The sequence below is a fragment of the Trichomycterus rosablanca genome, chromosome 19 (genome assembly GCF_030014385.1).
Source record: "Trichomycterus rosablanca isolate fTriRos1 chromosome 19, fTriRos1.hap1, whole genome shotgun sequence".
In the NCBI taxonomy this organism is placed as follows: domain Eukaryota; kingdom Metazoa; phylum Chordata; class Actinopteri; order Siluriformes; family Trichomycteridae; genus Trichomycterus; species Trichomycterus rosablanca.
Window position 1 is genome coordinate 26,855,325 of NC_086006.1, and position 25,754 is coordinate 26,881,078.

Genomic DNA, 25,754 nt, shown 5'->3' on the forward strand with positions numbered 1-25,754 from the left:
TTTTCAACAGAGCACACATTTAAATCCCAGTAGCAGTGAATTCAGCATAAATAAAAACAGAGCAGATAAATGCAGAGCTGTCAGGATTAAGAACGTCTGAAATGCTTTTCATCTTCACGTTCGTCTGGGTTTATTAGATGTGATGTGCCAGGCTAGAATGAATTGCTGCTAATTGCAAGAAGAAGAAAATCTTCTTTATAATGTTTGGCATTTTTTAGTGTCTAGCAAACGTCTAAAATCCTTTATGAAGGATCTTGGATCTGTATTTCTTTTATTAAAGGAATTTAAGGTCGTGTGTACAGCGCACAATGACGCACGATTGTACAGAAGCAGAAAACTGTTTTAAAGCTTTAGACTTTTTTATTTAACAGAATTCACACATTTTTTGTTTTTATCAGCTTCATTCATTCACTCATTCATTTATTAATTAATTAATTGTTTTACCACCGGCAAAGTATTATTATATTAATATTATTATTATTATTAATGATAATAATAATAACAATAATAATAATAATAATAATAAATTATAATAATAAATAACAATAATAATAAAAAGTAATAATAAATTATAGTAATACATAATGACAGTACATAACAACAATAATAACAATAATTATAATAATAAATAATAAAAACAGTAATAATAATTATCATCATCATCTTGTGTCTTTTTTTCTGCAGGCATTCAACTGTATTTATTCTTTTGGTTTTATACATTTACAAAAGAGCTTTCAGATCCCAAACACAAGTCCTTACTGGACAGAAAACAAAAACAAAAATGTGGACACAAATAAAAAAATAAGTGCTTGTATGAGTTTATTAGGGTTCTATGTATGTTCACACACATGGATGTTAAATCACAAGCCTCCAGTAACGAGCACTGATGTGATAAACGTGGACTGTAATACACAAGAATGTGACGTGAAGTGATTCTGGTTTGGTTGGTAGCTGGATGTTAGTGTTGATGTTTCTGATGATGCTGAAATACACACGAGCTCAGTGGATTCAGATTTATACTCTCATTAGAACTTGCATAATGTGAACCCTGAGAATGTAACCTTCAGTACCTGTGGAAACTGTCCAAATTTATACACAAGCCAATTTACTATTCACGTGTTACCAGGGGGGGAAATGTAGATTTTGTCAGTTTTTTTCTTTTCTGTGACTGACTGGAAACATTTGAGCATTTCCTGATAACATGACAATCTGCTGAGTCGAGTAAACACATACAGCAACTTAGTTCCAGATGGTTAATGAATGTAGGCCTATATACACAGATCAGCCATAACATTAAAACCACCTCCTTGTTTCTACACTCACTGTCCATTTTATCAGCTCCACTTACCATATAGAAGCACTTTGTAGTTCTACAATTACTGACTGTAGTCCATCTGTTTCTCTGCATGCTTTGTTACCCCCTTTCATGCTGTTCTTCAATGGTCAGGACCCCCACCACAGAGCAGGTATTATTTAGGTGGTGGATCATTCTCAGCACTGCACTGACACTGACATGGTGGTGGTGTGTTAGTGTGTGTTGTGCTGGTATGAGTGGATCAGACACAGCAGCGCTGCTGGAGTTTTTAAATATAGTGTCCACTCACTGTCCACTCTATTAGACACTCCTACCTAGTTGGTCCACCTTGTAGATGTAAAGTCAGAGACGATCGCTCATCTATCGCTGCTGTTTGAGTCGGTCATCTTCTAGACCTTCATCAGTGGTCACAGGACGCTGCCCACGGGGCGCTGTTGGCTGGATATTTTTGGTTGGTGGACTATTCTCAGTCCAGCAGTGACAGTGAGGTCTGATCCACTCATACCAGCACAACACACACTAACACACCACCACCATGTCAGTGTCACTGCAGTGCTGAGAATCATCCACCACCTAAATAATACCTGCTCTGTGGTGGTCCTGTGGGGGGTCCTGTCCATTGAAGAACAGCATGAAAGGGGGCTAACAAAGCATGCAGAGAAACAGATGGACTACAGTCAGTAATTGTAGAACTACAAAGTGCTCCTATATGGTAAGTGGAGCTGATAAAATAGACAGTGAGTGTAGAAACAAGGAGGTGGTTTTAATGTTATGGCTGATCAGTGTATTTGTTCTTTACCTTCTCTGTGCAGCGCCTTGACCAGCCAGCAGAGGTCGCAATTGCAGCAGTAATGAGAAATCTCTTCTGTACCCTCCCTCAGACACAGCCATAGAATAATATCAAGTGCCCAGCTGGTGAGCTCGAGATCTCAGCATATTTTTGTCACTTGCACATTTTAATTCTTTTATAAAAAAAAACAGTTTAAGAATTTGTATAACAGCCCGACGTTTGTTAATGCCCGACTTTTTCATTTCAAAAATGGATGCAATATATGTTTAAATGACGAAGTTATTGGCTATAAAAAGAGGCGATGTGAAAACCCCGAATGGATCTGTGCCATAACACCGAAGCAGATAAGGCCGAGGTGATGGAGCCGTCCTTTATGAGGGTCCCTCTACGTTTATAGTGGTGACGGTGGCCATGTAGCAGCGCTGAAACAGGCGCTCCGGGTCGGGTGGCTGGTTGTCACAGTGCAGTTTGCCTCTGAGGAAATGCTTTCGGAACCCCTGAGGTCCAGTCGGAGCGCTGGGCTGGCTGGGGCCCTCCTGAGGACCCGTCTCAGACACTGCATGGCAAATTAAACAAGCAAATCAAACAAACATTGAAAAGACAGCTCTGGCTTTAAAACACTGCCTGCCTGATGTTATAGTGCCAGCTGTAAAGTATGGTGAAGGAGGAGTAATGGTCTGGGGTGCTTTTACAGTGTTACAGTGAACCTTCCAGGATTTTTACCAGCCGTTTTATCCTGGTCAGGGTTGTGGCGGGCCCGGTTCCACTGGCAGACACTGGCCGCAAGGCATTAATACCCTGGATGGGGTGTCAATCCATTGCAAGGCCTCAGCCATCCCAAATCATGTCTGTGTGGACCCACGGCTGGCCAGTAGCACCGCTTATACTCAAACCTGGATCTTAGCGGTGGTGGAAAGCCCGTCCAGAAGAGTGAAGGCTGGTTAAGAGCAAAGGAGCATCTCCGTATTATTGCTCATGGTTTTGAATGGTAGCCCTGTAGGTTATATTGATGTAACTGTGGGTACCTGGAACCTGAAGTGTCAGGCCATTGTCCAGTCCTCTGGGTTTGGTGGCAATAAATAGATAGCAGAGCACACAGAGAGTGATGATGAATGCCAGCAGGACCACAGCGGCTATCGATAAACCCACCAGAGCGCCAACACTGAGGGAAAGAGAGAGAGAGATCAGATTTCATTTTATTTTCAGGCTTTAGTAATGCTTTATCCTGGTCAGGGATGCAGTGGGTCCGGTTTTCCTGGAACCACAAGACGCAATGCAGTAGCATACATAAAACGGGACACCAATCCACCCCTGTTATCAGACATAGCCAATCATGTCAGAATTTAGACGCCCGATCGGCCGACAGCACCACTGTGGATTCACACCCTGGATCCCGATTTTAACCGCGACAGCCGAGAGAATAAATGAAGTTAAATTATCGACGGTTTTCATTGGTTAAATATGGATTTTTATATTCTGGAAATATTCTGGAAATATACAAGATGGCCTCCAAGGTAAGCAGCAGTTATGATGGGTCGCGGTGCTGCTGTTTACCGTGCGATTTCATTTTGCAATGATAGAAATGCATCATCAGCCGCTCAAGTGGTCCAGCTCTGCCTTCACCGGTCGAGGCTGGGCGGCTATATGAACAACGATTGGCATGTTGTTCAGGTGGGGGGGGCGGGATTTGAGACCGGAGGGGATACTCTCTCAGGACTGGGGCGGTTGCGCCCTCTGCTGGCTGGTCGGTGGCGCCTGCATGGAGACGGGAGGGGGTGCGGTGGAGTGTGTGATCCTCCGTGCACGGTGCTGTGCCGCGCTGCACTCGTCAAGTGTGGGTGATAAGACGGTCGATTGGCTGTGCACGTGTCGGAGGAGGCGTGGAACGGCCTCGCCAGCCCCGATCAGGAGCAGGGACTGGCATTAGTGAGAGGATGATAGATGGGATGAAATTGGACGCGCTAAATTATTTAAAAAATAAATTAAATTACATTAAATTAAATAAAAAGAAGAAAAAAAAGAAATGCATCATCAACTAATAAACATTTTCTGTAGTAAAATGAAGCAGAAATGTGATTGTGAGACTCTGCTGGTTTGTTTGATATAAATATTGTTAATATGTCAATATTAATACAAATACAGCCTGTAATAATACAAAATATAAACACTGTAATTGGTCTGTTGATGCATGCTCAATAATCCAGGTACACAAATCCACAAAGTTGAATGACTGAAGAAGTCATTCGGATTGAGTGACGAAACGTATCTCTACAACAAACTTGTGTCCAGATGAACTGATTCAACTTTGTGGACTGTAATTGGTCAGAATTGATCAGAACTACAATGTTTTGTGTTTTTAAGATAACTTATAAACAATATGAGGTAAAATACGGGTAGTGGCCTGCCATTGCACTTTAAGTTTACATTATATTGTATTGTATATCGCCACTTCTCAAATGCATATCGATATATGACTTTTTTAGTCATATCGCACAGCACGACAAGTATGCTGGAAATTAGCAAGCAAAGCTGCTCCTGATGCTCTGTGCATTTTGCTTAGTTGAGGGATTCTGACTCTCACACACCTGTGAATAAAAACTAAGCAAAGGCTTTTAGTGTCCCCAAAACTAGCATGTGTGCTCCCCTGTACTCAAACATGAAAAGACGTGCTGTGCCCTCTTGTGGCAGATAAACAAACATCAAATCCCACCCTGATCTGATCTCACTGCCAGCAGTCCTAACACTACATCAACTTTGCAGCACAAAAGTAAAGAAGCAAACTTTTTTAATCCCCTCAAGTCTGTATTAATTTCTGAGTGTTACAGATCAAAAACTTTAACAAGTGGGTGTTTAAATAAAATCCTTCAAAGATTAATGATATAAATGAAAAGATCAAACGCAGCTGAACTGTTAATTAAAGGATTAACGCTTCTTACTTGTCCAGTCCTGATTTATAATCTCATTTGAATTCAACAATTACAAAATATTAATATTTAAAAAGGTGTGAAAGTAGAAATTAAACTTTGATTTAATAATGAAGTAGCAGGAGCAGGAAATATCGCTTATTACATATGAAGCTACATTTTCTACCCTTCATTACGCCTGTGGTAGCGTGGAGAGTCTAAGCCGTGATTAACGTGCCACTGTGGAAGACGTGATGATTCAGGACACGATGTATTCATATTTCTTTCTGTTCTGTGCTTGAATCTTTACATCTAATGACGAAGATAAAAGGATAATAGAGACCCGTCAGGTTACGGCTGCATTTTCACCTAAAGTTTCTCTCCACTAAAAGCTTATAAACATGATTATACTCTTATTTTCCAGTCATGCCCCTGTCATCCATAGATACATTAGCTGAAAATGCTTTAATTTCTACAGTGATCTGCTTTGAATGCGCTGATGCTGCAACATGAATATAAATGAGTGGTTTCTGCTGCAGCACAGCTAATGGAATGCACTCATTTAAATAGAGAGCTACACTACATGGATAAAAGTATTGGGACGCCCCTTTAATTTTTCAATTCATGTGCTTCAGTCACAACACAGTCACAACGGGGGCAATAAATCAATTATGTAAAGGAAATGATATGCTTTCAACTTTGCAGCAACAGCTTAGCTTGAATATTTACCTCATACACTAAATGACCATAGGTATTTGGACACCTGACCATAGGCACGTTGGACAACTCATTTCAAATACAAATGGTATTATATGGTAATAGAGTGTGATATTTTCAGATATAACAGCCACTCCTCTGAGAAGGCTTCTCACAAGATTTTTAATTATGTCTGTAGGAATTTGTGGCCATTCAGACAAAAGAGCTATTAAAACTATTATAAAATTATAGCTGGGCACTGATGTTGGTCAAGAAAGCCCCAGTTGATGTTCTAGTTCATTCTAAAGTGGTTCAGTGGGGCTGAGGAACTTTTCTTCATGTCTTTATAGAGCTTGCTTTGTGCACAAGGGTACAGCCACAGGACACTGCCTTCCCTAAACTGTTGGTGCAAAGTTAGAAGCATGTCAATTTCTTGAAATGATTGATTCATTACACCTGATAGCAACTGTTCTGGCTGAAACACATTAATTAAGTACATAGAAAGGGTGTCCCAATACTTTTGTGCACACAGTAAATAAAAGAACAGATTGTAATTATAGGCTGTCCATTGTCTAATATATTACATAAAATAATTTTTTCTTTAGCAGATGAACCTCAACAAGATGTCAGTACAAAAATCTGAAACTCTAAAAGCATGTTTTTATATTTGCAACGCTCAAGGGCACCACAAAAAAGAGGAATACAATAAACTCATTCCTTTCTGAAGTATTAAATGTGCTGTAATTGAGTGGTGTCCTTGGGCTCCCTGAAAGGTGCTTAAAATGATCAATCAATTATTATTATTATTATTATTATTATTAACAAGGGAACTAGGTCTCTTTTTGGATCGAACTGAAGAAGAGTTGATTCCTCAATACTAGGTGCTAATGTTTAGCTCAAATGCTTGTGCACACAGAATTAATTCACCTGGCAAACAGGGCATAAAGCAAACAACCAAAGCAAGTGTTAGCTGTTTAAAGCTTGCATGGATCAGCGTACTCTTAGTGCAGGTCCCAAGCCTGGATAAATAGGAGGGTTGTGTCAGGAAGGGTGTCTGTTTAAAAACTGTGCCAAATCAGAACTGTTCATCAGAAGTCAGAGTTTAGGTCAGTGTTAACAACAACCACCGCTAGTACTGTTGACCACCATGGTACCGGGGAAACTATGCTGCTTTCGGCCCAAGTAAAAAAAGGAGAGGGAAGAGGAGGCAAAGGTTTATAATTGTGGTGAAGGAGGACATGCAAATGGTTGTTGTGACAGAGGAGGGTGTTTAGGATGGGGCAAATGATTGGCTGTGGTCACCCCTACCAACAGGAGTAGCTGTTGAAGTATTTCAAAGCTTGGTTTGTTTATTTGTTTATTAGGAAAAAAACAGCTTGAGTGAAATATTGGGGATCTAATTTAACAAAGGAAAGTATTCAGGTCCCATAATGCAATCCAAACAACATCATTAAAATGGGCTTGAAGCTATCGTCTTTTTAAAGGCTAGTGGTTTGACATGTCCAAAACAACACGCTATGCCTTCTGCATTCTTTTACTGTTAGTGCAAGCCGTAGCCTAGTGGTTAAGGCACTGGACTAGTAATCAGAAGGTTGCTGGTTCAAGCCCCACCACTGCCAGGTTGCTGCTGTTGGGCCCTTGAGCAAGGCCCTTAACCCTTAATTGCTCAGATTGTATACTGTAACTGTACTGTAAGTCGCTTTGGATAAAGGCGTCTGCTAAATGCCGAAAATGTGAATGTAATGCCTCAAACAGACTTTGAGCTGCAGAGGCAAGAAGCAGAAACATCTGGCCAACTGTGACTTTTTTTTCCCTGTCCTTTATTCTTTAAGTGCATATGTATTAAAACAGTGCTGTATAATATACGAGCGGCACAGTGGCTCGGTGGGTAGCAATGTCGCCTCACAGCAAGAAGGTCCTGGGTTTGATTCCCAGGCGGGGCAGTCCAGGTCCTTTCGTGCAGAGTTTGCATGTTCTCCCCGTGTCTGCGTGGGTTTCCTCCGGGAGCTCCGGTTTCCTCCCACAGTCCAAAAACATGCAGTCTGGTTAACTGGAGACACTGAATTGCCCTATAGGTGAACTGGTGTGTGTGTGTATGTGTGTGTCTGCCCTGCGTTGGACTGGCGTCCTGTCCAGGGTGTTACTGTGTGCCTTGCGCCCATTGAAAAGCTGAGATAGGCTCTGAGACCCCCCTCCCTCCCAATTGGATAAGCGGTTAAGAATGAGTGAGTGTATAATATAAAATATAATACAGGTACTCCGGTGGTGCAGTGGTTAATTGTGCTGGCCCACCATTGCTGGAATCCAGGGTTCATTCGTCTACATTCTAATGTTTAAACATATCAACTTCATTGTATTTTGTAAATATAAGCACATCTAAAATGCAATGCCTGCAACACGCTCCGAAACATTTGGACAGAGACGGATTTAGGACTGTGTTTATCAGCTTTCCAATTAATTACACTTTGTAATGGTTTGGAGGTCACTAATAATTGCAGTTTTGCAAGAGGAGCTGCAAGCTGCTCAACAGTCCAAGGTCAAGTCCAAGCTTAATGAAAAATGTTAATGTTAATATTGAGAAAATTTAAGTAATCTTTACTGAGATCTAAGGGCCAGCAAAGTGGTTCACGACTTCCATTAAAGGGTAAACACGGGGTAAACACTCATCCCTGGATTATTTATATAGCACTTATAAAACTTCTCCATAAGAAAAGCCAATTAGAAGCTGATAGTAAAGATACAAACACAAGCAGAACATATTTCATCTCGTTATAATGAGCAGTTCTTTCCACTAGTGGGTGACATTCATTCATATATAGTGTAGTATGGAATCTACAGTACAGAATGTTTATGAAGGAAATTAATCTAGGACTCCAGAAGATCGATATAGCTTTCCAGTCTGTTGTTTTAGTGCAGAATTACAGCAATAGCACAATAGATCAGATTATTGTAAAAGATTTAGTCTGATTTTATGTGACACTCTGGGTGATATGAGCTCAGTGTGAGAGGGCACGATCAGATTTTTAAACGATAGCTTTGCAGATTACACGTTCATAAGAACAACACGTCAGAATAAAAGTGATTATATTTAAATAAAACATGATTTAAAATAGTGAGGAGGGAAAGTTTGGAGAGGAGAACATGAAACGTCAATTCTATAGAGAGAACATGAAGTTATAGGGTTGTTGTCCCAACTGTTAGCATCTGTGCTAACTGCTATGCTAATGAGAGAAGGCTCAGACCAGCCTGTGTGTATACTGGTATGAATTAATGTTAGTAATTATGTTGGCATTTTAAATGGTTTAAATCATTAATTGACCCAGCAGATTAACAGAAAACCCACAAAAAGCTGAGGATACTTTGGTGATTTGTTAATTCTCTTGTATCTGTAGTTCACTGACAAACAAAAGAAAAGAAATGTCTGACTGCATTGTATTTTTGAAAATACACATACATTTTAAATTTGATGCCTGTAACACACTCAAAAAGGTTATTACAGAGGTAAAATAAGAGTGAAATTAATAGTACAGTAGACCCTTGACTTGACGAATGTAATTGGTTCTGAAGGGCTGTTCTTAAGTCAAAATGTTCGTTAGTTAAACCTATTTTTTCCATAAGAAATAATGTAAATAAAATTAATCCGTGCCAGACCTCCCAAACCCTGCTTACCTAACCTCTCTAATGTCTTACATGGTCTTTTTTGTTATAAATACACGTATATTTTCCCTTAAATCTTAAATTATATAAGACATTCCTGTAATAAACAATAATAAACAAAACACAGTAGTACTTTACTGTACATAAAACACACATCACATTTCAGTACAGTGCGTGTGCTGTACCATACACAATACTACATTTCATTATTTTTTATAAAATGTATCTACCAGAAACAACAATAACTCTTATATTCCTCTATTATTTCCTTCTTTATTTCAGTAGTGTTGTATTTTGTAGGTGTAATTGCACGAAAGAAAGAATACTTTACTCCGAGTTCCTTCTTCTCTCTCACTCACTGTCCCCTTTGTCTGATACACCGTGACACCTACTGGCAGCTTCTTTTTGGCCATTTTAATATAGAATTTTACGAAATATAAAGAAAATACCGAAAAAAACACAGTCCGTTGTTCGAATGTTCGCTCACTGTATATACAGTGTATCACAAAAGTGAGTACACCCCTCACATTTCTGCAAATATTTCATTATATCTTTTCATGGGACAACACTATAGACATGAAACTTGGATATAACTTAGAGTAGTCAGTGTACAGCTTGTATAGCAGTGTAGATTTACTGTCTTCTGAAAATAACTCAACACACAGCCATTAATGTCTAAATGGCTGGCAACATAAGTGAGTACACCCCACAGTGAACATGTCCAAATTGTGCCCAAATGTGTCGTTGTCCCTCCCTGGTGTCATGTGTCAAAATCCCAGGTGTAAATGGGGAGCAGGGCTGTTAAATTTGGTGTTTTGGGTACAATTCTCTCATACTGGCCACTGGATATTCAACATGGCACCTCATGGCTAAGAACTCTCTGAGGATGTGAGAAATAGAATTGTTGCTCTCCACAAAGATGGCCTGGGCTATAAGAAGATTGCTAACACCCTGAAACTGAGCTACAGCATGGTGGCCAAGGTCATACAGCAGTTTTCCAGGACAGGTTCCACTCGGAACAGGCTTCGCCAGGGTCGACCAAAGAAGTTGAGTCCACGTGTTTGGCGTCATATCCAGAGGTTGGCTTTAAAAAATAGACACATGAGTGCTGCCAGCATTGCTGCAGAGGTTGAAGATGTGGGAGGTCAGCCTGTCAGTGCTCAGACCATACGCCGCACACTGCATCAACTTGGTCTGCATGGTCGTCATCCCAGAAGGAAGCTGACGCACAAGAAAGCCCGCAAACAGTTTGCTGAAGACAAGCAGTCCAAGAACATGGATTACTGGAATGCCCTGTGGTCTGACGAGACCAAGATAAACTTGTTTGGCTCAGATGGTGTCCAGCATGTGTGGCGGCGCCCTGGTGAGAAGTACCAAGACAACTGTATCTTGCCTACAGTCAAGCATGGTGGTGGTAGCATCATGGTCTTGGGCTGCATGAGTGTTGCTGGCCCTGGGGAGCTGCGGTTCATTGAGGGAAACATGAATTCCAACATGTACTGTGACATTCTGAAACAGAGCATGATCCCCTCCCTTCGAAAACTGGGCCTCATGGCAGTTTTCCAACAGGATAACGACCCCAAACACAACCTCCAAGATGACAACTGCCTTGCTGAGGAAGCTGAAGGTAAAGGTGATGGACTAAACCCAATTGAGCACCTGTGGCGCATCCTCAAGTGGAAGGTGGAGGAGTTCAAGGTGTTTAACATCCACCAGCTCCGTGATGTCATCATGGAGGAGTGGAAGAGGATTCCAGTAGCAACCTGTGCAGCTCTGGTGAATTCCATGCCCAGGAGGGTTAAGGCAGTGATAATAATGGTGGTCACACAAAATATTGACACTTTGGGCACAATTTGGACATGTTCACTGTGGGGTGTACTCACTTATGTTGCCAGCCATTTAGACATTAATGGCTGTGTGTTGAGTTATTTTCAGAAGACAGTAAATCTACACTGCTATACAAGTTGTATACTGACTACTCTAAATTATATCCAAGTTTCATGTCTATAGTGTCGTCCCATGAAAAGATATAATAAAATATTTGCAGAAATGTGAGGGGTGTACTCACTTTTGTGATACACTGTATATATATATATATATAGAGAGAGAGAGAGACGGTCGGAGTCAGCTTGTTCGTGACGTCACATGTTTTACGAATTTCGGTTCATAATCCGAAATTTGCTAGTACGTTACGTTGAAAAAGATCGTTCTTAATCCGAAATGTTCGTATGGTAAACAGTTCGTAACTCAAGGGTCTACTGTATAAAAGAAGGATCCACCATTGGCACCATTCACAAGCAATGATGAGAAGTGGCTTACTACTCGGTGCAAAATGTTTTAAGAGAATTGTCAATCGGTTTAAAAAGAACGTTTTTCAATGCAAGAGAGCAAAAAGGTCTTTCACCATTTACTGTACATCCTGTACACCATAGATTCTGGAGTCGAGAGAAATACACACACATACACCAAGGCCGTAGCCATGAACTGAACATTAATGTAAAACACTCCTAATGGGAACACTGATAGACCCTAACATAGTGAATGGAATATGTTTACAATTTTTACATCAGTATACTGGGGGGCATTTTGAGCATATCTGAATATTAGGGAGTGGGGGAGGCGTATCTTCCAAATATATATTGTGATTCTGGCCTTGACACAAACTTATACCCCTGTTAACCACTCTTTCAGCCCACAGACGGCATTGCATAAGAAACCATCATGCTACTGTTACAAATATAGCCACATGGGCTTGGCGTACAACAGAAAAGCATCGTCACTTTGCACAGTCTGCCACTGTATCAAGAAATGCAACCTGAAACTCTGTTACACAAAGAAAAAGCTGTGTAACAATTCTATGCAGAAATGTTTATGAGTTCTCTGTGCACAAGCTCATCTAAGGTGGCCCGATAGGCGGTGGAAACATGTGCTGTGGTCAGATGAGTCGGATTTTTTGGGAAAAATGGAAGGACGAGATCTCAGTGCCAAAGACGAAAAGGACCATACAGACTGTTATCAGCGAAAGGTTCAAGTGCATCAGTGCTCACAGCATGCGTGTGAAGGCACCACTGACGTGGAGGTGTATACTGAGATTTTAAAGACATGCGCTGCCATCAAGGCGACAACTTTTCCACAGGAAGTCTGTGGTTGTTTCAGCTGGACGATGCCATGCCTACAAAGACACAGAGTGCATGTGCTTAACTAGTCTGCCTGCATGGTGCATCATGAGCATTTTACATTTGCACAGATCCTTTTAGGCGGCACGGTGGCTAAGTGGGTAGCACCGTCGCCGCACAGCAAGAAGGTCCTGGGTCCTTTCTGTGTGGAGTTTGCACGTTCTCCCCGTGTCCGTGTGGGTTTCCTCCGGGCGCTCCGGTTTCCTCCCACAGTCCAAAGACGTGCAAATGAGGTGAATTGGAGACACTAACTTGTCCATGACTGTTCGATATAACCTTGTGAAGTAATGAATCTTGTGTAATGAGTAACTACCGTTTCTGTCATTGATGTAAAGTGTAAAACAAACAAACAGATGCTTTTATCCAAAGCGACTGACAGTACTGTGACAGTATACAGTCTAAGCAAGGTTGGGAATGAACCAGCGAGCTTTTGATTACTAGTCCAGTAGCCTCATCACTAGGCTACAGCTGCCCTATGAAGAAAAGAATCAAACATCTGCGTCCATGGACTGTTGAGCAGCTGAGGTCTCCTATCAAGCAAGAATGGAGTAAATAGTCTCATGCTGAGACTCAATGCTGATGGAGCACAGGGGTAAACATGCCTCCGTCCCAACTTTTTGGAAAGTGTTGCAGGAATTACATGTACATTTTCTGCATTTAGCAGACGCTTGCATCCAAAGCGACTTACAGTTGTGACGGTATACAATCTAAGCAATTGTGGGTTAAGGGTCTGGCTCAAGGGCCCAACAGCTGCAACCTGGCAGAGGTGAGGCTTGAACCGGCAACCTTCTGATTACTAGTCCAGTACCTTAGAACTTAGAATTAAATTCTAAATGTGTTTATATGATCAGTGAAAACACTGGACATATTTACCTTCTACGTTTATAAGTTAAGTAAACATTAAAGAGAATGAACACACCACAGATACATCATGTTATTAACTTTTCCAAAGTGTGTGTGTGTGCGTGCGTGTGTGTGTGTGTGTGTGTTGTTATGTACCTGACTCGTACCTGAGCCACCACATGTACCCGTACTCGTACGGGAAGAAGCTGTTCGGATCATCGCAGCAGTATTTAACGTCGTTGAATCCGCAGCAAAACACGGCGCGCGCATCTCCGTCCGGTCGGGGGCACGTGAACGCGCTGACGAACACGCGCTCGGCGCTGTAGTAGCTCGCGCATTCACCGCTCATGCTGACCGACCGACTCCAGAGCAGAGACCGGGAGCGCACGAGACAGACAAACAGGAGCGGTGCAGACCAGATCAAAGGCTCGGTGCGCTCACGTGCGCCATTCCGCTTACCGGCTCTCGCACCGGAGGAAAGAGAACAACAGCACGCGCACCTGTAGATATCCGCCCTCTCTCTCTCTCTTACTCTCGCTCTCTCATGCACTCTCTCTCACACACCATTTTATCAGCTCCACTTACCATATAGAAGCACTTTGTAGTTCTACAATTACTGACTGTAGTCCATCTGTTTCTCTGCATGCTTTGTTACCCCCTTTCATGCTGTTCTTCAATGGTCAGGACACCCACAGGACCACCACAGAGCAGGTATTATTTAGGTGGTGGATGATTCTCAGCACTGCAGTGACACTGACATGGTGGTGGTGTGTTAGTGTGTGTTGTGCTGGTATGAGTGGATCAGACACAGCAGCGCTGCTGGAGTTTTTAAACACCTCACTGTCACTGCTGGACTGAGAATAGTCCACCAACCAAAAATATATCCAGCCAACAGCGCCCCGTGGGCAGCGTCCTGTGACCACTGATGAAGGTCTAGAAGATGACCGACTCAAACAGCAGCAATAGATGAGCGATCGTCTCTGACTTTACATCTACAAGGTGGACCAGCTAGGTAGGAGTGTCTGATAGAGTGGACAGTGAGTGGACACGGTATTTAAAAACTCCAGCAGCGCTGCTGTGTCTGATCCACTCATACCAGCACAACACACACTAACACACCACCACCATGTCAGTGTCACTGCAGTGCTGAGAATGACCCATCACCCGAATAATACCTGCTCTGTGGTGGTCCTGTGGGGGTCCTGACCATTGAAGAACAGCATGAAAGGGGGTAACAAAGTATGCAGAGAAACAGATGGACTACAGTCAGTAATTGTAGAACTACAAAGTGCTCCTATATGGTAAGTGGAGCTGATAAAATGGACAGTGAGTGTAGAAAGTAAGGGGTGGTTTTAATGTTATGGCTGATCAGTGTACATACACACACACAAACACCCATACTATTTGTTTTTTAAATGGGACGTCCAACAAACTCATGGTCAGGTGTCCAAATACTTTTGGCTATATAGTGTACCCTGTAATGTGTGTCTGATGTTGAAGTGGATTAATATGGACTGGACGTATAAAAAATGAGAAAAGAAGAACTTGTGCTCTGATTAAACACGCTGTTCTTAAAGGAATCTGGTTCCGGAGCTCTGGGGGGTTTGTTTTGAAGACAGATCGTGATGTTTACATTGTGGACATTAAAGGATTTTAATTCATGTAACTTAATTGTGTAAATGCTTATAATTGAAAGAAAAATGTGCTTTATATATAAATATAATATAACATATATAATATATAAATTCTTCTCCTGCTCGTCAGTGGCAGGAATGTGAGACTAAGATTCAATTTTCTGTGAAGAATTTTGTTATTAAATAATCCAGCAAGTACAAAAAACCAAGGACATAAAAAATGCACAATGGTCCCGGAGACCCAGACTGCCAAGGTACCATAAAACATTTCATTATTATTCTATTTGTGCATTGTGTTCATTGTCTCCCAATGTGGTCATAGCCAATTCCCCAGATATACTGCATATGCAGAACCTGACCGCCACCTTCACAGCTTCTTTCCCCAGGCAATCAGCATACTCAATAAGGACCACTCTCACATCCCTCCGTTTTAACTCATGCACGTGGGTTTTCACACATGCCTCCCACATTTCCCTTGCAGTAAATGCACATACGCACCTTATTTACTGTAAACAATCTTTATTGCACAATTTTCTTTAAATTAATTGAAGTCTGTCAGTGGATGGACTGCACACATTCATTGTACATTTGATGCTGTTTCATGTTGCTGCTATATATACAGTATATATGTATAATATACAATTTCTATTTTATTCTTAGGTCTGTCAGTGTACTGTCAGTGTACCATACTTTATATCTCCATTGCACAGTGCCTGTTGCTGTTCATGTCACTGCCACATTTCTTTATTTTATTCTATGCTTATATGTAGTATTCCTTTTGTATTATTTCTATTTTATTATTTTATGTATGTTTGGTGAGACCTGCACCAGAGAAATTCCTTGTACATCTGGTAATTGGCGAACTATAAAGATTCTGATTCTGATTCTTTTTGCTTGCATGAGGCGGCCGCACACATGTACAGTGTCACGCACTGCTCTCCGTTATTCATCATCTCTGTGCGGCGCCTCGATCAGCCAGCAGAGGCCGCAATCGCAGCAGCAATCAAGCCAATCAGTCAATTTACCTGAATGTTTTGCATCTGTGTGTTGTTTTCTTTTTATATGATTCATGTTGAGAAGTACCACACAATATTCTGTTGTACTGTGTACAATGACAAATAAATAAAGTGTCTCTCTTCATATCTGTGTAGCCACAAAAACTACTATTTATATGGGCACAGAGATGCCACCAGCTGTAGGAAATCATTATCACTAAGCTGCAGTTTGTGTTCCAAGCATTCGGTCACAGAAAAACAACGGATGCAGAAATCACTGAAATCAAAAGTATTGGGACGGCTGAGCATTAATCTGCTGGACATTTCGTTCCAAAAAAACGGCATTTATATTGAATCGCTTTCTTTTTTTCTTTGTAGCTTTAATATCATCCACTTCTGGAAATCCTTTCAGCAAAACTTTGGAGTGTGTCTGTGGAAATTTGTGCCCATTCAGTCGAAAACATCAGTGAGGTCAGGCACCGATGCTGGAAGAGAAGAGAAGGTCTGGCTCGCAATTTGAGTTGGGCTCTGTGTGAACAACTGGAGCTCATTTGCACACAACTTAGTTAAACCACATCTTTATAGAGCTAGATTTGTGCTTAGGGGTGTAATCATGCTGAAACAGAAAGGGTACTTCCCTAAACTGTTGAAACAGTGTAAAGCATTGACCTTATATCATTTTATACACCTGTTAACACTGTATGTGCCAAAAAGAGTCACATTTAGTTATTAGGAGGGGTGTCCACATACTTTTGGCCATATAGTGTATCTTATTGAGGTGTCTGAAGGCTGTACTTATATGCCAAATTTTAAACTGACAGGACAGTGGTGCATTGGTGCGTCACAACTTCAAGGACCCGGGTTCAATTCTTCTCCAGCCTTCAGTGACAGTCTGCCCGGACAGTAGGTGGATTGACTAATCTAAATGTGCCCTATTAATGAGTCTGTGATGCTCTCAGATGGATCGGTGCTTTGCTCAGGACTCTGGAATCACTGTGACCCTGAAACTATAAGCCTGCAGTACCTTCACTGTCCACAGGGGGGCTGTGGCACAGTGGAAAGATAAAACACTGCCTTATTGCCCCTCGTTGACAGCACAAGGTGCCAGAATATTAACCAGTCCAGTACAAAATAATTCGGTCCCAGTACCAGTATCCAGACGATTTGTTCAACAGTCTAGCCAGCATTGCTGGGCACAGGTCAAGAATACAACCTGGACAGGGGGCACCTAGTGTCTTGAGGCCAGCCGCCACTCTCTTAACGAGATTTGATAACGAGGTTTCATTTTGATGTATGTAAACAACGATGTGTCTTCTACAGACATGCTAATAAAGCTCTTTGGATGAGGCACTCGGTTGGCGCAGCTGTTCTCTAGCCCACTATCACTGAGATCTCAGGTTTAAATCAGCTTTGCTGCCAACCTGGCATCTAAAATGCCCAGTTTTCCGTGCCTGAGAATTGAAGGAACGGGCTGCTGCAAGTGCGACCTCTGCTGGCTGGTCGAGGCACCTGCACGAGGGGTGGATGATCACAGAAGAGCATAGCATGACTCTCCACAAGCAACAAGAAAAGCAGTTAGAATACACAATACAGTCAAAAAGCCATGCTGTATGTTCACAATATGGCTAAAGTATTTGGACACCTGACCATGAGCTTGTTGGGCGTCACATTTCCAAAACATTTACATTTTCGGCATTTAGCGGACGCTTTTATCCAAAGAGACTTACAGTAGGCAGTCTAAGCAATTTAGGGTTAAGGGTCTCACTCAAGGGCCCAACAGTGGTAATTTGGTGGTGGGGTTTGAACCAGCAACCTTCTGATTACTAACAAAACCAACTATATTTAAATAGAGTGATTAAAATAGAGTGATCTTTTCAGCTGTGACACCAGCCGCTCTTTTGAGAAGGCTTTTAATAAGACGTTTAAAATATATTTATGGGAATTTGTGCCCATTTAGTCAAAAGATGACAGCATTTGTATGGTGGGCACTGATTAATCAGTTGATGTTCCAGTTCATGCCAAAGCTGTTGAGTGGGGCTGAGGTCAGGGCTCTGTGCAGCACACCAGAGTGATTTTTTTCATGTTTTTATAGAGCTGCTTTGTGCAGAGGGTCATGCTGGCACAGGAAAGGTCCTTCCCTATACTATTGCTGCAAAGTGTGAAGCATATTATTTCCTTTATATTCCCTTTTATTTATTCCACCTGTTAGCAACTGTTCTGGCAGAAACACATGAATTCAAAAACTAGAAGGGGTGTCCCAATACTTTTGTCCAATACTTTTGTGCATTTCATCACTGGAGTGGTTACAGAAGCTCACGTAAATGTCATGTACACAGTGCACACAGATGTTTTCCACCGAAAGACACTTACAGTCCGATCAATAGCAGGTCAGGGAGGGTGTGGACTACTACCAGCACTGCTGGCGCTTGGCACAGTCTGTTCCCGCTGATAACAAAAATCAATGCCAGGAATGAAGAAGGATAAAATCAAGCCACACATGAGGGCATGTAGAGGGTTTAGCAGAGATGAGGCGGGAAAGTGTAAGTAACAGCGGAGCCGCTGCTGCCAGAGTGACCTAACGTATAGAAAGAAGAGAGAGCGGATCTTAATAAATTAGCTCTTTGCTTTCGCACGTAATGGAACAACAATATGGCATCACTAAGTGGCACAACATGTTAATGAATAGAAACATGAGGTCTATACAGCGGTGCAGGATACTTCCTGTGTGGAGTTTGCATGTTCTCCCTGTTTCCAGGTGGGTTTCCTCCGGGTGCTCCGGTTTCCTTCCACAGTACAAAGACGTGCAGTCAGGTCAACTGGAGCTTCTAAATATTGCCCTAAGTGTGTGTGTGTGTGTGTCCGGGGTGTGTCCTTTTTTTGCCTAATGAATCGGACCCAGGGCGGCACGGTGGCTCGGTGGGTAGCACTGTCGCCTCACAGCAAGAAGGTCCTGGGTTCCATCCACAGGCGGGGCGGTCCGGGTCCTTTCTGTGTGGAGTTTGCATGTTCTCCCAGTGTCTGTGTGGGTTTCCTCCGGGAGCTCCGGTTTCCTCCCACAGTGCAAAAAACATGCAGTCAGGTGAACTGGAGACACTGAATTGCCCTATAGGTGAATGGGTGTGTGTGTGTGTGTATCCCACTGAAAAGCTGGGATAGGCTCCAGCACCCCCCGCGACCCTAATTGGATAAGCGGTGAAGAAAGTGAGTGAGCGAATCGGACCCACTGCAACCCTGACCGGGATAAAGCAGAACCAATCAACCAATGAAACCTTGTATTGTTTAACATGTGGAGTGTGAAGCACATAAAATGGCTTTGCACCAGCCAATCAGCAGTCACCATTTACATTACGGCAAGCAATAAGGGCCTCGCTCAAGGGCCCAACAGTACCAACTTGCCGGTAGTGGGACTTGAACCACTAGTGATCACTAGTCATTTTTGCCCTTGGGGGGGGCTCAGGTGGCACACAGTCTTATTTGCTAGACTGAACAGAGTATTGGCGGTGTCTGAGGGAGGGGAGGCTGGGTAGGGATTCACCTCATTGTGCAGGAGCCATCGATCAGCCAGCAGAGGGCGTGATTGCAGCAGCCGTTAGGACGTAAGTAATCGCCTACACCATCCCCACCCTCATGAGACTCACATTCTCCATAGCAGAGCTGAGATTCGAACCTGTGAGCTGGAAAAGTCAGCTCTGGTGTGCCAGCGTGTTTTGTGTTGCCTTTTATAATAAAACAAGAACATTTATTTATTTATTCATAGCGTCTAGAACTTGATTGTACTATAGTGACCTTTTCTTTATATTTATAGGTGGATAGGTATATCAGGTGGACATTTGAAATTCATATTATCTTGGTCTTAGTGGATCTGGTTCCCTCAGAATTACTGGGAGTGATGCATTAACACACCCTGGACAGGACACCAATCCATCGTGGGGCCTTGACCACCCCCCACGTCTGTATGTAGATTCCCGACTGGTTGATAGCTCTGCTGTAGATTTGAACTCTGGATCCCAGAGGCTGTGTGTTAGCGTATGATACTGCAGCACCACAAAAACCCTCAGAAAGCCTCAGGTCATGCCACGCTGGATCTCCTCTGTCCATAATTAAAATAATTCCAGTGCGTCTCTCCAGCACACACTCCCGCGCTACTGTTACTCAGCAACGGGCCTCGGCAGCCACGGCTAATGCAGGCAAGGGCTGGAGATAAATTTAAGGAAGGGGCTCGAGAAGCGACTCGGAGCTTTTAGTCGATTTATGTCGGTACGGACGGCAGAGACGAGCGTCCGCAAAAACTCAGAGCACTTGATAATCGAGGTTAGAGCAACCTTCATCCTTTCAAATAAAAAATAACATCATGAACGTCAGCGCTGGTTCCAGTTTCTCATCCGCCATCGAACATGAACACGACTCGTAGGTCAAAACTAATTGGAGCAATTAAGGGGTCAGAGTGGACCAAGCAAACCATTGCAGGACATCCAAGCCACCTTCTGCACCCTTCCGGGGTGTATCCTTTTTTTTTTGCCCAATGAATCAGACCCACCGCAACCCTGACCGGGATAAAGCGATGGTCACAGCACAGAAAATGGCTTTGCATCAGCCAATCAGCAGTCACCATTAACGTTTATGACAGTGACTTACATTTAAGACGGAATACAATACAAGCAATAAGGGCCTCGCTCAAGGGCCCAACAGTACCAACTTGCCAGTAGTGGGGCTTGAACCACTAGTGATCAGTAGTCATTTTTGCCTTTGGGGGGGGCTCAGGTGGCACACAGTCTAATTCGCTAGACTGAACAGAGTATTGGTGGTGTCTGAGGGAGGGAGGGCTGGATAAGGATTCACATGAACGTGGCTCATAGGTCAGAACTAATTAGAGCAATTAAGGGGTCAGAGTGGACCAAGCAAATCATTGCAGGACATCCAAGCCACCTTCTGCATGTTTTGTGAGGTTAGAAAACATAGTAACCAGATGAAACCCAAATGGACACTGAAAGCTCTGTGCTGGCCATTAAAGTCAAGCTGGCCACACCAAACTCACCAAACCACGTCTTTATAAGACATTAGGCTCAGTCGAGCCCTTCCCCAAACTGTTACGGATCTTTTAAGAGCATCTAGCATATTTTAATGTATTGATTTTAAAGCAAAGACTTGTTATTCACCTGTTAACAATGGGCGTGGCTAATACACCTGAACCAGTTTCCAGTTCAGCCCTGCACCAGTCAGTCCATCACACCTATTTTCTCACTCTCACCTATTGCCAATCCACCTACTGCATGTTTATGGGAGTTAACTCATGGTACATTGTTAATACATGGCACTCAGTCTGTCGGATGTGTTCTGAGTCTCCAGTTTTAAGGTGATGCGAGACATGTGGTGATGACGAGCGTCACGAGCATTCACGTCTAATTTTTTCTAAAGTTGTTACCATGGCGAGTTGTGGAGGATGCTGAGTGCACATTACAATGCAACACCACACATGCTCTTCCGTCCTCTCTCCCTCTGTCCTGAGTGATAATATGATCATACAACATGCAGTGGATGAACTGGCTGCTCCGAAACCGTATACGGAGAGAGTGAGTGAGTGAATGTGTGAGCGCGAGTTATCATGAGATGGAACTGACGGGTCTAGTGAGTACTGAGTGAGTGAGTGAGTGAGTGAGTACTGAGTGAGTGAGTGAGTGAGTGAGTACTGAGTGAGTGAGTGAGTGAGTGAGTACTGAGTGAGTGAGTGAGTGAGTGAGTGAAATGACGACAAGTGATGAAGATGACGAAGAAACAAACCACCCTGGATGAGTAAGGTGCCCCTTCTCGGATGGATAAAGTACTGAACTAGTGATAAAAAGGTTGCCCTTACATAGTGTCAAACACCCCCAGTCCTTTTTAGTCCGGTCTTTTCCCAACCAGTAGACTTGGGGCGGCACGGTGGCTAAATGGGTAGCACTGTCTTCGGTTATATCCATGACAGGAACGGTAGTTACTCATTACACAAGATTCATCAGTCCACAAGGTTATATCGAACACAGTCATGGACAAGTTAGTATCTCCAGTTTACTTCACTTGCATGTCTTTGGACTGTGGGAGGAAACTGGAGCACCTGAAGGAAACCAACACAGACACAGGGAGAACATGCAAGTGAGGTGAATTGGAGACACTAAATTGTCCATGACTGCGTTCGATATAACCTTATGAACTGATGAATTTTGTGTAATGAGTAACTACCGTTCCTGTCATGAATGTAACCAAAGTGTAAAACATGACGTTAAAATCCTAATAAATAAATGAATAAACACCCAGTAGACTTTAGTGGTTATTTTGTCTGCTGCAGGCACTGCCGATTGTGCCCACTAGGGGGCACCCAGCCTCGGGGAGTACAGAATCCCAGTGCTGATGTGCTAGCGCGTCACCTGTATGCCCCTTTCTTTAATATTTGATTGTATTTGATGCGGAGTGGGTTGGCTAAGCGACTCTGTAGGCTGAACCCTGAGCTATAACGTGATGCAGAACGACGTTAATAATGTTAATGAACGAACGTGTGCATGCAGGCCACCGGGCGCTCGTCTAATCTCCCATAATCTGCTCCCGCTGAGCCCGGATTGAGACGAAACGCGGGATTAGCAAGAGCGAGGGTCTGGCGGGGAGATATGATGTCACTGATGACGACACACGGCTGAAGTAATCCTCGGTTAGGGTCAGGGTTTCTCATCCTGATATTGTTCTTGTTCTGCACGCCATTGTCAACTACTAATATAAACCGATCAGCCATAACATTGTTTCTACACTCACTGTCCATTTTATCAGCTCCACTTACCATATAGAAGCACTTTGTAGTTCTACAATTACTGACTGTAGTCCATCTGTTTTTCTGCATGCTTTGTTAGCCCCCTTTCACCCTGTTCTTCAATGGTCAGGACCCCCACAGGACCACCACAGAGCAGGTATTATTTAGGTGGTGGATCATTCTCAGCACTGCACTGACACTGACATGGTGGTGGTGTGTTAGTGTGTGTTGTGCTGGTATGAGTGGATCAGATAAATACTGTGTCCACTCACTGTCCACTCTATTAGACACTCCTACCTAGTTGGTCCACCTTGTAGATGTAAAGTCAGAGACGATCGCTCATCTATTGCTGCTGTTTGAGTCGGTCATCTTCTAGACCTTCATCAGTGGTCACAGGACGCTGCCCACGGGGCACTGTTGGCTGGATGTTTTTGGTTGGTGGACTATTCTCAGTCCAGCAGTGACAGTGAGGTGTTTTAAAACTCCAGCAGCGCTGCTGTGTCTGATCCACTCATACCAGCACAACACACACTAACACACCACCACCATGTCAGTGTCACTGCAGTGCTGAGAATCATCCACCAGCTAAATAATACCTGCTCTGTGGTGGTCCTGTGGGGGTCCTGACCATTGACTAACAGCATGATAGGAGCTAACAAAGTATGTAGAGAAACAGATGGACTACAGTCAGTAATTGTACCAGGAGGTGGTTTTATTGTTGCCTCAGAATCCCCATAGACACACTCCAGAATCTTCAATATGCAATAAAGTTAAAAGCAGGAAACTGCTCACTTTTTCTTTAATTAAATCATCTACAGGAGATCTATAAAACATAATTAAAAGCTTGTTACGATCAGGTGGAGGTTGTGCTGAGTTTGTGATTGTATGTTACAGTAGGTACATGTCGGTGTGACTCTGAAGGACAAGGCAACCTGAATTCGTGGCGGTTTTGGGTCAGGAGCAGATTAATGTCCGGGTATGTTTATGGTTATTAAAATAAAAGAGCCAGACAGTCCCGCTGAAGTCATGAGGCTTAAAGCACGATTACCGCTGCCTATGATACCGCTGATGCCACTGTTCTTACAGCTGCCACCACTGCTGCCTTTCCTACAGTCACTACTGACATCTCTGCTGCCTTTAATCTCACTATTGTTATTTTGACTTTAATTACTAGGCTGGCACGGTGGCTAAGTCGGCAGCACTTCGATCCCCAGGTGGGGCGGTCCGGGTCCTTTCTGTGTGGAGTTTGCATGTTCTCCCCGTGTCTGCGTGGGTTTCCCCCCACAGTCCAAAGACGTGCAAGTGAGGTGAACTGGAGACACTACATTGACCATGACTGTGCTTGATATGAATGTTGTGTAATGAGTATCTACCGTTCCTGTCATGAATGTAACCAAAGTGTAAAACATGACGTTAAAATCCTAATAAACAAACAAACTTTAATTACTGCTTTGTGATGCCTTCTCTACTGCCATCAGAGTCACTATTGTTATTTACTGCTATAAGTGATGCCTTTTATAATAATAATATAATATTAAATACTCCTTCCACCACTGCCATTTGTATTTCTACCAGTCATCATTGAAATGCCTTTTTCTATCTTAATTTTATCATAATGAGCTCTGCTGCCATCAATACTGTTTACTACCATCAGCTGTTGTTTATTTATTATTTATAAGGATTTTAACATCATGTTTAACACACTCAGTCATCAGTTCCAATTTAATGTCAAACACACACAGTCATGGACAATTTATTATCTCCAGTTCACCTCACTTGCACGTCTTTGGACTGTGGGAGGAAACCAGAGCTCCAGGAGGAAACCCACGCAGACACGGAGAGAACATGCAAACTCCACACAGAAAGGACCCGGACTGCTCCACCTGGGTATCAAACCCAGGACCTTCTTGCTGTGGGGCGTCAGTGCTACCCACCGAGCCCACCATCAGTTGTCATTACTGCTGCTGAAAGGACAGTGGCCGTCAGCTGGTCAACATCCCATTTCAAAACTATGGTCATTATTTTAAAGCCCTCTGCAGCTACAACAGCTTCCTCCTCCTGAAAGAGCTTTACATTTCAAATATGTCTGTAGGAATTTCTGCCCATTCAATTAAAAGAGCAACAGTCATGAAAGCACCGAGAACTTGGCTTCCAATTCAACCCAAAGCTGTTTAGAAGGGTTGAGGTTGTGCCAAACCACGGACCTCATGGACATCAGTTTGTGCACAGGAACAGAAAAACGGCCTTGACTAAACTACTGCCACAAAATCAGAAGCATATACACACAACACATGTATATATAGCATACAGTATATAGTGTTTTCCTATGTAGTATATGTGTCGTATACTGCTGTATAACAGTAATGGCCCTTGTTTGTCTGAAATCTTACTTTATTATTATTTCTCTGTCATTAACTGTGCTGAAGCTGCTGTAACAATCCCATTTCCCCTCATGGGGATGAATAAAGGAATCTTATCTTTATCTTTTCACACAATGACTGGTGCAGGATTTGGATGTAAATTCACTCTCGGGTTGTGAATGTGCAGGACTTCGGTAGACGAGTGCTTTTGTACGTTTTGTTCAGGTCTTTTTAGAGGAAAATCCATCAGATGAAGCACCACATGGACCAGTATAAATGCTTGGCAGAAGAGGCCGAATGTTCTCTTAAAAGGGTGGTTTTATTTCTGAGAACTGTGTTTGCTCTCTTCTACTACTATTTAATTGCACTCTTCTTATCTTTCTGACCTATTACAGCCTACATCTCATCAAGATCACTTAGGTCCGCTGACCAGCTCCTTTCGACTGTCCCTAAATGGAGACTGAAGCACGAGGGAGACGGTGCTTCTTCACTTATAGAGCTTGGAGAGCTTTTTGTCTCTTGTGTGAACTTTCTGTGTTTTATTGCCTGTTTTATGGGTTTTGCTATGTTGGTTGGAGTGGAAATAATAATCTAGGACAGATGGAAGACT

The 25,754-nt window shown here is 42.8% G+C and overlaps 1 protein-coding gene across 1 annotated transcript; it reads right to left on the reverse strand.

Moving 5' to 3' along the window:
* Positions 1-2,476: 2,476 nt before the first annotated feature.
* LOC134333814 (protein shisa-like-2A) lies at positions 2,477-13,815 on the reverse strand. Its single transcript, XM_063015979.1, has 3 exons — positions 13,548-13,815; positions 3,131-3,267; positions 2,477-2,661 (listed from the first exon to the last, which is right to left on the reverse strand). The coding sequence occupies exons 1-3, from the start codon at positions 13,727-13,729 to the stop codon at positions 2,477-2,479; spliced, it is 504 nt and encodes a 167-aa protein (XP_062872049.1). The 5' UTR covers positions 13,730-13,815.
* Between the last annotated feature and the right edge of the window lie 11,939 nt (positions 13,816-25,754).

Coding starts and splice junctions, on each gene's coding strand:
- LOC134333814 (XM_063015979.1), bottom strand. CDS start 13,729: ATGAGCGGTGAATGCGCGAGCTACTACAGCGCCGAGCGCGTGTTCGTC. Junction 3,268..13,547: donor GGGTACATGTGGTGGCTCAG/GTACGAGTCAGG, acceptor TCTTTCCCTCAG/TGTTGGCGCTCTGGTGGGTT. Junction 2,662..3,130: donor CCTGACACTTCAGGTTCCAG/GTACCCACAGTT, acceptor TTTGCCATGCAG/TGTCTGAGACGGGTCCTCAG.